This window comes from Astatotilapia calliptera, chromosome 6 (genome assembly GCF_964374335.1).
Source record: "Astatotilapia calliptera chromosome 6, fAstCal68.1, whole genome shotgun sequence".
NCBI classification, from domain to species: domain Eukaryota; kingdom Metazoa; phylum Chordata; class Actinopteri; order Cichliformes; family Cichlidae; genus Astatotilapia; species Astatotilapia calliptera.
In genome coordinates this window covers 20,120,039-20,134,836 of record NC_137427.1, presented here as the reverse complement: position 1 = coordinate 20,134,836, position 14,798 = coordinate 20,120,039, and the positions used below count along the sequence as shown (strand labels likewise).

The window sequence follows — 14,798 nt, the reverse complement described above, 5'->3', positions numbered from 1 at the left end:
GATCGGGCCTGTGGGTGGGACAAGCAGTCTCAGCGATTTACCTGCTTGGCACACGGTCGAGTTCCACCCCGGGAAGTCCAAGACGGTTCACTCTCTAGTCCATATATTTTATTTATTAGTTATGACTTTTATATTTTATAAGCAAATGAAAACTTAAGAAGAGATACGGGAGCTTTCTCATTATGTTTACAGTCAGCGGGCGTGTAATAAACGAGCTGGTGGAGTTAACATGCGCTATTAATTTTTCATTGCTTTTTCGTTTTGAGGCTCGGGCGTAAAAAAGCAAAACAGCCGAAGCCTTCTTGGCGGATAGAGGGAAAAGGGGAGAGCAGGAGTGAAAGGGGGGAACTCCTAAACAACAACAGTGGGTTCAATTTGCCTCCAAATGATTAGCACAACTCCACCACATTCTTACTAACGTTTAAAAAAGTCTACAAACCCTTCATCCTTCTCCTCCTCTTCTTCTTCCTCCTCCACCACTACCACCCTCCCATCCTCCCGTTTCCAGCAGTGGAGAGGTAATGAAATATGGTAATGGATTTGGATCCCCGGATTAAAGTCGTCCTACCCTGATTGAAGTTTTCTCCAAATTTCAAACCCTAAAGCAACAACAATTTGTATACATGATTGATTGTGTTTGGATTTTTTAATTGCTTATGTATTTAATTTGCAAATCGGAGAGACAAGAGCGACGGCTGTAATTTACTTCTGTGGGGAGAGAAGCGCTCGTGTCTATATCTCAGTAAATAAAAACAGACTGGGTGCAGAAGGAGAACGGATTCAGTGACAGAAATACGTAAAGTATCATATGGCAGGTTTTGTTTTTGAGTCTTTGTTTGGAGACCCCTCCAAGATAGCAAAATAACCTGCTCCGCCAATACAATATATATTACGAATTTACTACTAGTAGTTTATATTTATATAGAAAGTAAAATGAGATATTGTCATATTTTAAAACTAGGTTCATTTAGGCCTATTTTAAACGTCACGAGGCCAGGAGATTTTTTTTTCCACTCTTGGTCCCACTTCAGAGAATTTTCAGTATTATCAGCGGTCCCCTGCTTTTCGACATTTTGTTTCGTCTTGTGGCCTAAATTCAGGCCTGAGGTGTAGGTGGCAAATCTAAATATCAAAATTAAAAATATTACTACTACTTCTTTGTGTTTTAATTTTTTTTCTATTTTAATGTTAAGAAAAATGCAAGGCTAAAAACAGAATGAGGCTCGTCTGCTGTCTGTCGTGTTTTTCCACGAGGCCTCATAACTGATGAATACTCAGCAAAGAGATGTGAAATATGAATGAGGATTAGCGTGGATCCTGAAAACAGGGTCTACTTTCAGTGGATTAAAGAACAGAGACGTGGAATCAATGGAGATTCATGAAAACGTATTTTGTGTTTTGGATGTCTGGGTTAGTGAAACAGACAAAAAAGAATAGAAAGAAAGAAAATGTTTGATATGCAGTAATCCCGTGCTGGGATTATTGTTCTTCCTGTTTTAGGAGATATTTTGGTCCTTCTAGGCCTTCACTGGTCTACTTGGAGGACTTAACTTAAGGTATGTTCATGGTAAAGTTCCTGTAGGCCACGTCTTGTCTTCGTGTGTATGTGTGTGCACCTGCATGCGCGTAAGGGGGTGTTGCCCAAGGTTGAACGCCCCCTCGTGGTTAGTTCCGCAAACATCCCATACAGAGGAACCAGTCTAACCAGAAAGCAAAAGCCCAAAGCCTCCAAGCTTCCAGTTTTTCAGAAAGATTTCTGAAACAGCGTCAAAATGTGTTATTTTTCATTTTAGGGATAACTTTTTATTTTCTAGTTATGCTGTACTTGAGTTTACATGAGCTCTCTGGGCTGATGCGCGCTTTAAAATGAGCAGAAGTGCAGATCATGAGAGGAGCAGAGGAAAGACGCTAACAACTGCAAATCAAGAAATCTGCTAATCTAAAAAATTAAATAGACTCAATCATATCACAAACTGACCTTTTCCATAACTTGAGGTACATCGAGCTCGTAGGTCTTTTGAGGATAAGCTTGACAGGTAGGCAGAATAACCTAAAGACTGTTGTGGTTGTTGTTTAGGTCTCCATTGTGACACTGACTTGACAGATTGTAACAAAAGCCGCATGCTTAGTGATGCTGTTAGACGGGCAGAAATGACTTGTGCGATTCTGCCTCCTGTTTAAGTGTCTGTGAATGACTGTACAAATATATCTAATCAGAGGGGTTTATGTGCATGCGGCACATATGCACCAAAACGATTAAATGTCTAGACACAGGAAGAAGGGAAATAACACTTTTTAATTTGGCTCATGCTTTAGGCTATTTGCTTGGTTAATATTACCGGAGCGAGGCTTCGATATGCCCTCTCAAATCAGGTGGGACGAGCGCGTATTGAATCCCCTCTTGTAGTTTGGTGAGTAAACGCGCAGCTCGCCAATTGCTTTTCGTAAAAACCGACATCCGTTTGGATCCGCGATCAATTAGGTAATGAGTGGGAATGCATGTTTCATATGTTTTCTCCCAGTTGTCCCCCTAGCTAAAGATTTATAGCATTGTGCTGAAGGAAGAGGGAGGAAACAGAGAAAGTATGCAGGACCAGTTGTTTTCAAAAACACTCTGACTTTGGTAGACCTGTGCTTACGTGAATATAAAGATTTTATTTATTTTATTTTTTTATTTTTTTTATTTTTTACTCAAACGCGTTTCCCAGAAAGGCTGTGGGCCTATGAAATCTACTTTTGTCCACTTACAGCTACAGTTACTCATGCAACAGAAAGATGGACACTAGCTATTTAAGTTCTTCAGCATCCCTTCATTTATAAAAGCCTGCTGCAACTAAGCCTCATTTTTAGTAATACTCAATTAATTAGCCATTTAATATTGACATGAATAAATTGAGCGCAAATGGGTATAAAGGCATTAGTTTTTTTTTACTTCGTTAATTGAAATTAAACATATGATCATCTACTCCCCGAGCCGGGCGTCCCTTCGCTGAGCCTCACCATTGGCTGACGCGTAAATCTGCGGGGCGTCATTGGTCTACGGGATTCGCTCGAGCCAATCGCCACCCTCCCCCGCCCGATTCTATCTGGGGCTGGCGGTGACGTGTGGCTCGCGCTCACGCTGTGATTGGCCAGATTCCCTGTGAGTGACGGGCAGCTGGCCGGCGCGTGTAGGTTAGGGTTCCAGGGGGTTGGGAGCGCGGGCGCTGTCCGCAAGAGACCAGGTCCTGAAACTCGCCGTGCGCCACCGCGGATGCTGGGCGCAGGCAGCTTTCTATTGTATAGTTAAAGAAGCCCGTTTATGTACAGACTTGAATCGCAGTCTGTGGCGTTTTTTGTGCTTTGAGCGCGGAGAAAAGTAGATCTTTTTTCCCTTAAATTTCGGAGAGAACTGTTTTTCTTCTCCGTCGCGAAAGAAATCAAAACTCACGCACAAGCCCGCATCTTCGTTTGTGCAGGGTTCCTGGTCAGCAAGGAGGAGGAAGGAGAAAGAGTGACCGAGGGCTGAGTGCTGCCTTTCGTTCCTTCAAACAAGGCAACAGATATCAAGTCATCTTCAGTACCTTCTGTTGAGAAAGAGGGAGAGCGCGTCCCCCCACACCCTCCTCCTGTGCACTTTTTCTGTATTTTACTTTTCTTTTTGGGGGGATGTGAATCTTCAAGATGTGAGCACTTATCCGCTGTCTTTCATGGTTTTTTATGTTGATGGGAGATAACCGAGTTTTCCAGTAGAAGCAACCGAGGACGACTTATCGCAAGAAGCAATGTGCAAAAAAGAACTTGGGACAAAATACAGCCGCGAGTGGATCTGTAACGAATATTTTTGTCTTTTAAAAGCTCTTTTTAATGTTTGTCTTTTTAAATATTTCTGAACAGACTGAGAGGAGAAAGTTCAGCCTCCGCCGGGTTAGTCTCAGTTCAGGGGTCACGGCCAGCGGACCGAGAAGGAGAGAAAGGAGGGAAGGCTACTTTGTTTATTTTGCGTATTTATTTTTTATTTTCTGGCAAAACTTTTAACATTACCTCAATATTTTTACGACCCGGGACTGGTGCAACTTGGTGATAATGAGAAGCTGAAGGAATGAAAGCTTACGCCGTCGTCTCCCTCCTCTGGTTTAGGAGACGCCAGAATAGACCCGCTGTTGTGTCCCATCCCCATGAGGAGGGGGCCCATCTTTGATTCATATTTTTGAGGCCGGTTCTTTCTTCCCCATCCAACTGCAAATCCTCCATTTTCGATGTTTTAATATCGTTGTACCAGTTTATCACAAAGTGTCGCCTTGCCAGCATCGTATTTTATTTTTTAATCAAGAAGAAGAAAAAAGTTCCCTCTTTTAAAGGGAAACAGGCGCTTTTCATTCATTGGAGGTCACGGTCTTTCAGTAATATTGGCCGACTGAAGCGAGGAGTCCGTTGGCATTTTTTTAAAGACTCGTAATAGCTCGCTGGGGCCCTCCAGCCCCATCTTTCCGATGGAGATTCACTGTAAGCACGACCCGTTTGCGGCAATGCACAGTAAGTGTATGCGTTTATAATTTCCTTCATCTGCATCTGCCCTGAACTGAACTGTCTCCCAGACCGACAGCTCTGCGTGCATGTGCAACAATAACAGCAAAGAGTAAAAAAAGAAAAAAAAGAAAATAAAAATAAAAATCATAATTCGAAGAATTGAAATGTCGATTTATTTGTAAGAATATATACAAAAACATATGAAAACGTGTTTTTTTGTTTTGTTTTATTTAATTTAAATAGGAGCTCCCGATTTCGGAGAACTCAAAAAACAAAACAAAACAAACATTTTAGGCATTTTCTTTTTCAAATACAAAAAGTGTTTAATATTGGATTGTTTGAAAGTACTTTACAAATATGTTGCGCACGCGTATCTTTAGGCTGCTTGTTATTCTTTCTTATTATTATTTGAAAAAATCAATTATAAGTGACTTTACAATGTGGATATTTTCTCAGTCTTTAAATATGGACAGAAAACATTTACAAATCTTATATCTTATGAAATTATACATTTTTTTGTATTACTTACCTTACCAATTGTTTCTTACAATTTAAAGCTGGATCATTTTTCATAAATGTGCATATTAAAATGTCAAGTAAGTGTAAATCGACATGAGTTTTGGGTAGAATGAGGAGCTGAGGGGATTTGTGAATCGTGTGATGAAATGCAGGTTGCGCACATTGTGTCGGATTTGATGTTTTGTGGGAGATGGTTTGCTGTGCTTCCCTCTTTTGAAGCGAAGAAGTTCAGGGGTCAGAGAGGGTCGGGGAGAGGGAAAGAGAGAGAATGGGAGAGAGTGGGAGAGAGAGAGAGAGAGAGACTGGGGTAACAAAGCATGACTAAAAGCTGAACCTGATCCACAAACAGTAACCGCAGTGTTTCTGCACATAACCAGGTTAGACTGCACTTCACACACACACACACACACACACACACACACACACACACACACACACACACACACACACACACACACACACACACACACACACACACACACACGGATCCGGGAGATTTTGAGATTTTATGCGAGTACCCACAAAAACTAAGCCCTCGTTTTTACCACACAGCAGGACACAGTTTTATGTAGCTCAGTGTCTTGCTTGAGGACACTTCAACAGAGTAGCTGTAAATATATATATATATATATATATATATATATATATATATATATATATATATATATATACACACACACATATATGCAGGGGAAGGCTGTGCAGAAGGAGGGGGATCAACTTTTGGTCACTCAGTCGTGACATGGCGGAGCCTGCTTTGTTTTTTCGGTTCATTTTCCCCTCTCCAAAAATGTGCTGCTGCGCACCTCTGCGTATTTATGAAGAAAGAGTCAAACAGTGATAATAACAAAAAAAGAAGAAAGTCTTCTGCTAATATTAATCATTCTGAATTTGAGCACAAAACCTCTGCTGTAATTATAAGCAAAATGTCAGGTTTATTACAGTGTGCACTGAAACTACTGCAGTGTTTTGTATTTAGAGTGTTAGGCAGTAAAGACTGAAGGCTGATGCTCAAAAAGACGTTTAAACTGTTAAATTCGTTTGGTTTTTTTTTGCAAATTTGCATAAAAAATGTCACCCCCTAAATCAGCAGGCTGCACGGTGGCAGTACATGTTGTGTTTTCTCTTTACACTCAAAAGTCAAATAAAGCGTCCTACAAGCGTTTCAGCGTGTGGCTAATAGATTATGCGTTATATTGCACTTTAGTCCCGGAGAGAAGCCGTGTTATGTGACTGACATAGTTTCCCACGGTGTGTTGCTCTGTGGGATTTAAAAAAAGAAAAGAAAAGAAGAAGAAGAAGGAGAAAAAAAGTGCTGCACACACGTATCCAAAAGCTAGAACGAATCACGTTTCCTCTTCCCTGCCGTTTCAGCAAAGCCAATGATCCGCGGTGCTGATGGCAGCGGCGGGGCTAAAGCTATATATGTCAAAGCGCGGAGACGCTTTAAAACGATTACACCTAAAAATGTCAAAGGTAGAGAGAGAGAGAGGTCGGGAGGAATCGACTGTGACGCGTGGAAATGTTGTTGGGAGAGTTTGGATGTGCGCTCCATGCCAGTGTTGGTGTGCGTGTGTGCGTGCAAACGGGTGTGTAGGTGTACTTCACCTCATCAGGAAGTCTGTGAAGCATACGGCCACAGACTTTTAAATTTAAAGCAGAGGCAATAACACACGATCCTAAAGTTTCATGTGTTATTGTGAGGGCGTAACAAGTGCGTGTTCGTCCCAAAAGCCTTTCCCAAATATTTTATTTGACAAAAATCGGAGGTTTTTCACCTACACGGCTGACACTTATAATTAATATTATTTTTCTTGCTATTATTTTTGCTTAAAATCTCATTCCCTACAATCATTTGCCTTACACACTTTTATAACGATTATTGAAACGTGAATAGCCCACATATGTGGCTCATAACAAGCCTGAGCACTCACTAACTTTAAAGAGTTATTTCTACCACGAGCAACACCATAAAATAGGGATATTTAAAATATCTATACCAGGTAATTGTGATGGTAATGAGTTGAATTTCATAATCACGCATTGTAATGGTAATAGAGGCATGCTGAATATTAAGTAGGCGAGGCCGTGGCCTACCGTAGAGACTCGCGAGTTATAGCGTAAAGAAAATATAGATCTGACTTTCTAATGTAGAGCTACACTGAGCCGGAACAACAGCAAAGAAATGTGGAAAAAATGGATTAATCTTAATCCAACAGATCGACTCAGACGCCATCGTCATAATCAGTGTCCGCTGCAAATATGAAGTTTACTTTAAATTATTTAGTTTTGGGGGACTTTTTCCTCTGTGAGTTTCTTTGAGCCTCGATTCTTCCACCAAATATTAATTATCCCTCTGTTCACGTAAAGAAAATACAAAATAGCACTATACGTCCAAAACGCCCGCCTGGCACATCTCACCGATCTATCCACTGTTTGCTCAAGGAAATTTGCTTCATCTGTATTCTCGCAGGCGACTTTCCAAACAGGTTTTCGGCCTAAAGTAATTTCTAGTTGTTTTTTTTTCTTCCTTTCTTCCCCCTCTAAGACAGGGAGCGGAGAAAAGAGAGAGGGGACCGGTGGCGTTTTGTCGCGATTTCTCTTTTGCTTTATTTTTGAGTCGTCAGGCCGTGACGGCCCAGATGAGAGATGAGAGAGAGAGCTATGTGGACAGAGGGAAAGAGAGAGAGTAAGAGAGACACTGAGGAATGTGGCTGGAAGAGAGAGACAGAGAGCCTAATGGACCTTATTTTCTGGATGGGGGAGCGCGAATATATTCTGCTTTATCTTTGTATTTCCCCCTCCCGGAAACAGTGAATCAATCAAACGTTTAAGGTGGCGCTGGGTTCTTAAGGCAGCTCCTATAAAGGGTAAATAAATAAAATACAAGAGGGATGCATAATGACCGCTGGTCCCCTGGCAGGGTGAAAATGAAGCTGCTGTCTCTGCCAACACCCCCACACTACCACCACCTCTGGAGACTTCAGAGGTTCAGTAGAAAGATATTTAAAAGCCAAGGCTAGTAATTTGGCAAAATCTTCATTCTGCAACAAAGTCTCCTGAGCTGCTGATTGAATTTCTGTGAGCAAGTGGTTAATTTGCTTGGTCAGAGGGATGAATTACTGGCATCTGTCAGTAAACCCACCCAGCTGTGGGAACATCAGCCCGGGTTTCTTCTGTAATTAGTTTTAAGGACAAGAAAGGAAATCATTTCTTCTAAAATTAGGAGAAACTTCCGAGTTCTCTTACTCGGCCTTGCTCTGGGCTAGCACCGTTCACCTCTCCAGCCTGATGCCTAAACATGGCATATAACCCTCTGAAATGAGAACTTGTACAGCGTATTCAGAGAATTACGCTACTGAGGCCGATAAACAAATGCTTTTATAGATTTGCGTTTCTCCCTATCAGTATTTATGGGCTTAGAAAAATAAATTTCAAACACATAATCCACACAGCCTACCCCAAGAATGGTGAGAGTCTGAACGCCTAATACCAACAGTAAATACACAGATAAGTGAATAAATAGTTATCGGGAGGTTTTTGTAGGTCACAAGTCATTCCTCTCCATCTCTTTACAAAGCAAGGCGTATTTCATGCCCTGGCCCAGATAGGAAGGGTGAAAGGAACCATTTCATTTACTCTTATCTGAGGAAGGGGGAGGGAGGGAGAGCGAGAGCGAGGGAGCGTCTTCTCTGCAGATACCTTTGGTCAGGAGGAAGTAGCGCAGTAGGCTTCTATAAACCATTCTAGAAAAAAACCTTCTTTTATTCCTTGAGAGGTTATAGGAAATAATAATAAAGAGAGGAGGAGGAGAAATGCGTTTACACATTTAGACAACCTTATAAGGTATTCACAGAATGTCAAAAAAGACTTTCTCCAGTGGAGGTCAGCTGACTCTTTCTTGCTTTAAGGAAGATCTGAAACTGTACGTGTTTGAGATGTCTCTGCGAATGCTGTACAGGACTGGGCAGTGAGTATTCCCAGTAAAGTCTTAGTAGATCAACAAATTGATCCCTTATTACAAAAACAGTAGGGTCAGGGGTGCCCTGTAGGCTCCAGGAGGGTCAACTGACTGCCTATGAATGACTATGAGCAGGCTCGTCTCTTCTACTTAAATTCTGATTATGAATTTTCTGATAAATACATAAAATCTGTTCACATGTTTTACAAAACATATGGTTGGGAAGTTTACTGGAGGAATTAAGGGTGATAAAGGGGGCTATGATGTTGTTCAAGTTATGTAGCCCACCGGAGCAAATTTGTAAATTGTGATTTTGGATGTTTTAATTAAATAAATCTAGTTCCATTTGACTCGTTGCTGTGTATGCTTTCAAGAGCAATAAGTTCACAGTACCCGTTAGTATGAAAAAAGCCTTTGAAAGCCAGAAATGTCCTTAATGGGAAATAAAACAGAGCACACTGAACAGTTGTGAGGTACAAATTCTTATTTTGGAAAATAAAATAGATAATAGACATCAAGAACTCATGAAGAGCTTATCACAAGGATAAAACACGTTTCTTATTTCAGGTGAATGGTCCTCTTCATTCAGCCACTGCTATATCTCAACGTAACATTACTGTATTATTAGCCATCTGAAATATAATGAAAGCACGAAGAAACCTTTTGCATACAGAACATAAAAAAAAACATGGTACCTCAGCACTGAATGATTTGCAAATCCACTGTTAAGTTAATAAAAAGGGGTGAGATTTAACATTTCTTATTCATAGAGTTAGAGCAGACAGGGACCTTTAGTCTCTGTTCTACAGTAAATTTCCCAAAAGCTCTGACATTTTGATGAAGTGTGACTCAGTAGCGTCTACAGTACATCATTCAAATCTCTGTGAAGTCTTCCGAACTCCGTCCTTCCAGTTTGTTATAAATTTAGGACATCCAAACCCAGGATAGTAACACATCTGATGCTATACGAAGCAAACAGTCTACAGAAGCTTTGCAGTACTTCCTCCGATGAATCCACTAAACGTGTAGAGCGGAAATATGAAAAATGACAATACATAAGCGCTAATTGGGTGAATGACTTCTTTGATTGAACAGGTTTAAAAGTAAATAACAAATCGATTAAACACAGCTGATGGTAAAGTTCATGCTGCTTGTCTCTGAGCTGTGGCTGAGCCCAGCTCACAGGGTCATATTACTCTGCCTGCGTTTTCCTGTCTTTCATAAAGAGCGATTGCTTTTCAAATTGTGCTCTGCAGCAGACGTCTGCATAATGAGACTTCTTCTATCTGAAAAAAAAATAAAGCAGTAAGGAAGCGAGTCGCCGTCCACGTTAGCCATTTGGAAATAGCTTTGTTTGATTTCACAGAATGAGACTCTCCACTCTTCACATTTTTGTATTTATCTCTCCTGTATTGACCTATTTATATTTATGCTGGAGAAAGCTGCGAAAGTGCGTGCGTGTGTGTGTGTGTGTGTGTGTGTGTCTTTCTTTATTTTATGCTGATGGAGAGAAGTTGAGGACAGGGGGACAGGTTCAGGGGACAGCACGGTGTTTTAGGGGGTATCCCTGCTGGGGTAATGTGTTTAAAATCTATTACCCCCACAGCTAGGATTAGTGTGTGTGGGAGAGTGTGTGTCTGTGTGTGTGTTTCCCCTAAAGACGCAATCACTATGGTAATACAAAAGCCAGTGGATTAAATGGTTGAAATTTTTTTTCTATTTCATTTAAACTTTGCCTTTGGAGGGAAACACACACACACACACACACACACACACACACACACACACACACACACACACACACACACACACACACACACACACACACACACGCACACACACATATGTTTAAGAAACCTGGGGAACCAGTCCTGATCTTTCTTACTGTTTTCTGCTCACATGCAGCATTTCTGTTGGTGGATGCAGTTTAATCATTTACCCCAAATTCCAGGATTCTGACCTGGCCCGGCTCACGGGGTCTCACAGCGTGGTGTTTACAAATGTATAAATGGTGTAGTCTGTTTAAGTGCATCTTCTGTGATATGCTGCTGACCTGCTCAAAATGTATTTCCAGTCAGTAGAAGCTTGGATATTTTCTACTATAGGAGAGCTGAAAGAAACTAGATGGACACAGATCATGTGCATATATATAAATTACTCTCCTTTGCAGTTTTGCCCTTGTCAGTTGTGGCTGCTGTTTAAATCTGTTTATGCAACTTTCTAATAGACGGCTGTAGTTTTCTGTGACTTATGGATACAGAAGAAGTTTATTCAATTATGCAAAGGTTCAGCTAGTCTTTTCTTCTATTCTACTTTTGCTGTCTTTCATTCATTTCCTTGTACTTTCATCCCTTCATCCCTCAGAGGGAATATTAGCGGTGTCTTTCGCTAAGGGGCCAAGGCAAGGCCTTGGTCAATAATTAATTAAAATCCCTTCATTTACTCAAAATCTTTGCTTAGCCTGCCCCTGGTGAAATTGGGCAAAGTTTGCACTTTGGAATAGTATTATTATGCTGAGCAGGATAAATCACAGGCGGGAGAGAAAACAGATGTATTTGAGATAGTAAATTAACTAAGCTAAGCCAGCTAAGCCAAGGGCCAACAGCTGTGGGACTGCAGCCTAGAAAGTGTTGCTGAAGTAACTATTTCTCAGGCAAACAAATGTAAATGTACAGAAACAAGCTGTTAATGGCACAGATCCAGCATCAATTTACTGAATGAGAAGTGATGTTATTAAAATAAAGCTCATCGAGTGTTTAAGTAGAATGGAAAAGCACTATATACGAACCAATCAATTGACCTTTTCCCAAAATAGAGGAAGTAGCCTCTAACTGCTGTGCTGCAGACTAGACTACCTTAGTGCTGATATGAGGTGTAAAGATTGTCTGAAATGCCCTTAAACAAGCTGGTTTTTGCTGCTACTTTATACAGTGAAGCTGTTAAGTTTTTGTGTTCTTCTGTCTGATATTGTTTTGACCTTTAACTTGAACCAAGTCTTGGTCAGTCTTTGATATGCGAATATAAGGATAATGGATCAATTTGTATGTTTGATTGTGTTGAAAAAGTTACATCAAGATCTTTGACTCTTGCCTATCCAACTGTCTGCCATGTATCAAGAATGTAATCAGAGGAAATGAGAGGATTTTGTAATTAATTTCCACTGAGTCCTTTTTTTTTTTGGTTGCATATCGAGTTAGATTTCAAGGTTATCTTTGATTTCAGTGCAATTTTTCATGCATTTCTTTCTGTTGTTCCTCATTGGCTTCTTGCCCATCTCAAATTCTCATTCTCTTCTAGGACATGGTGGCGTGAACCAGCTTGGAGGTGTGTTCGTAAATGGCAGACCCCTCCCAGATGTAGTTCGCCAGCGAATAGTAGAACTTGCCCATCAGGGGGTTCGGCCGTGCGACATCTCACGCCAGCTACGAGTCAGTCATGGATGTGTCAGCAAGATACTGGGCAGGTAAGAAGCCGACCAGCACCTACACTCGTGTGTGTGATCAAAACACATCAACCTCCTCATTCAGTACTTTAAAGGATCCCTTTTCACAATAAGTTAACCTTTAAACGATGCAGTGGAAGACCAAGTATCTTCACCTTTACTTGTTGGATTTATTTGTGTTTTTCTGGTTAGTTTTTTTTCCATCAGGTGAAAAGAACACACACAGGCTGGTTCAGCATGTGTCAGACTGAAGCTCCTGTAAGGTCATACTGACTCCTTTGGTGTCAGTTCTGCTGTGTTCTTCAGTTTCCTCCACATGCACAAGCTGCGTTTTCCAAAGTGCCTCCATTTTCGCTCTGCTTCTTACTTCTCTCACACGGTTCTCTGCTCTTTTCTTGCTTTTCACCTTCCTCTCCCCTCTCCTTATATCCTGTATTTTTTTTGTCCCCCCCCCCCTATATTTCTGTGTCTCTCCTCACTCCCCCTTTTCTCTCTCTTTCTGTCTCTCCCTCTGCCTTTTTCAAAGCTAAATTCAAGAGTAAATCCCTGTTCGTTCCATCCCTCAGAGAAGAAAGGGGGACAAAAGGGAAAAGATTCATCACTTTTTGGAATTAGCATCAAAATGAAAGTGGCACCATATTTCTGCACCAAAAAAAGACAGAGGGAGATGGAGAATGGGAGAAAGACATGAACAAGGGACACAATCAAAAGGGAAAAGGCGTGTTAAAGAAGACGAGTGCAGGAAAAAGAAAAACGAATGAGAGACAGAGAGACCATTTGTGAGGACGGAGGGGAAGGATTAGCTACAGCGACCCTCAGCTATATCAAAAAATGTGCTGCTCATTGTTCTCCCATGCCTCTCTTTCTCCGTCTCTCTCTTTCCGTCTTTCTCTCTCTATCTCTCTCTTTCTCTCTCTCTCTCTCTCTCCCCTTTCCTGGCCGTTCAACTCACTGAAGCGTTACCATGAGGGGGGAGGAGGGGAGGGGATCGAGGGATGGAAGGAGGGAGGGAGGGTTGTTTTATCCTCTCCTCTCTCTCTGGTGCCAGCAGAACAAAAACACCAACTCTACCACCCTGTGTGTGTTTGTGTGTGTGTGTGTGTATTGGCTCATCGTTGTGCAGATATCAATAACTACGCTCATTTATTCACCAATGATTCAGCTGTGAATAATTTAAATAGTTTTCCATTTGAAAATAGATTGTTTTTCCTTTAGCTGTGTTTATACTCCAGCTGTGAATAGTCAAAAATGTGGAACACACACACTCACACCCCCCCCCCCCCCCCACACACACACACACACAGAAAGAAAGACAAGGAAGTGCACATTTACAGGAACTCGCATCTTCACGGAAAGGATTACTCTACCGTACAGTGGAGAGAGAGAGGGCGAGAGGAGAGCAGCAGCAGGTTTAAGACTGACTGACAGCTTGCATCCACACACAGCATCCCCCCTTTTTTCTGCAAGCTGTGTAGCGCATTTGCTGTCCTCCCACCCCCTGTCCCCCCCATGCCCCTTCTGCATGCAAATACATTCATGACATAGCCATGGTGGACATGAAACGGTTGTGTGAGTGCGTCCCGTGTGCACATGTGTGTGTGTCGGTGCCATCCTCTTCCTGCATCTGCGTAATAACGTGAAATTGCTTAAGAGAACAGAAGCCGATCGCGGGACGAGTCAGGCCCTAAAAATGTTGCGTGACAGGTGTTTGAGCTTATTGCATTTAGCCTTTCAGCTGACTCTGACATCTGCAGCGAAATCGGCAACATTATGTAACTGGCAGTGAGGGTTTTAGCACGCCTTGATTTAACAAGGTGTATCCCAACGAGAGCAGAGTCTCTGTTTGCGAGAAGGAGCTGAGCAAATCAGTCAAAGATACAAAATAAAACAGAAATAAAGAAAACTAAAAGAAAGGATCAAATATACAGAAAGATTCCCTCGAATTTGCAGTATATTTGACCAGCATTATCTGACCGGTGTGAATAAATACAAAGTCTTTGATACAAACTCTATCCACACACAGATTATAAATACACAGTGCAATCATTAAATCTTCAAGGTGCTTTCAAGAGGAAATATTTCCACGGCAATATTTCGATTTAATACAGAACCTTTTTGGTTAAAGAGGATTTTAAGCCTATATAGCAGACACATTTGGACCTCATCTGGGGTACTTTCCACAGCTGTTGGGCAGGTACATCCCTAGAAAGTATTATGTGGCCAAAAATATCCCAAAAGTTATGACACAACTGGCATCAGGCTCATTTTAAGGAGAACTGTGACTGAATTCACATGTGGGCAGATATGAGCCACCTTTGGGCCAAACATTCATTGCATTCTGAGCAATGCAATATTCATAAGTCCATG

General features: G+C 41.5%; 1 protein-coding gene across 3 annotated transcripts in view; it reads left to right on the top strand.

Moving 5' to 3' along the window:
• Positions 1 to 14,798, top strand: part of pax5 (paired box 5) — a 59,745-nt gene that overhangs the window by 2,477 nt on the left and 42,470 nt on the right. For 2 of the 3 annotated variants that reach the window (XM_026170918.2, XM_080302929.1), the window contains exon 1: positions 12,133 to 12,452. In XM_026170918.2, coding sequence (XP_026026703.2) covers positions 12,223 to 12,452 — 230 coding nt within the window. In that variant the 5' untranslated portion in view covers positions 12,133 to 12,222. Of the gene's footprint in view, positions 1 to 12,132; positions 12,453 to 14,798 lie in introns of those variants that run through there. The other variant, XM_026170916.2, reaches the window with a different exon arrangement.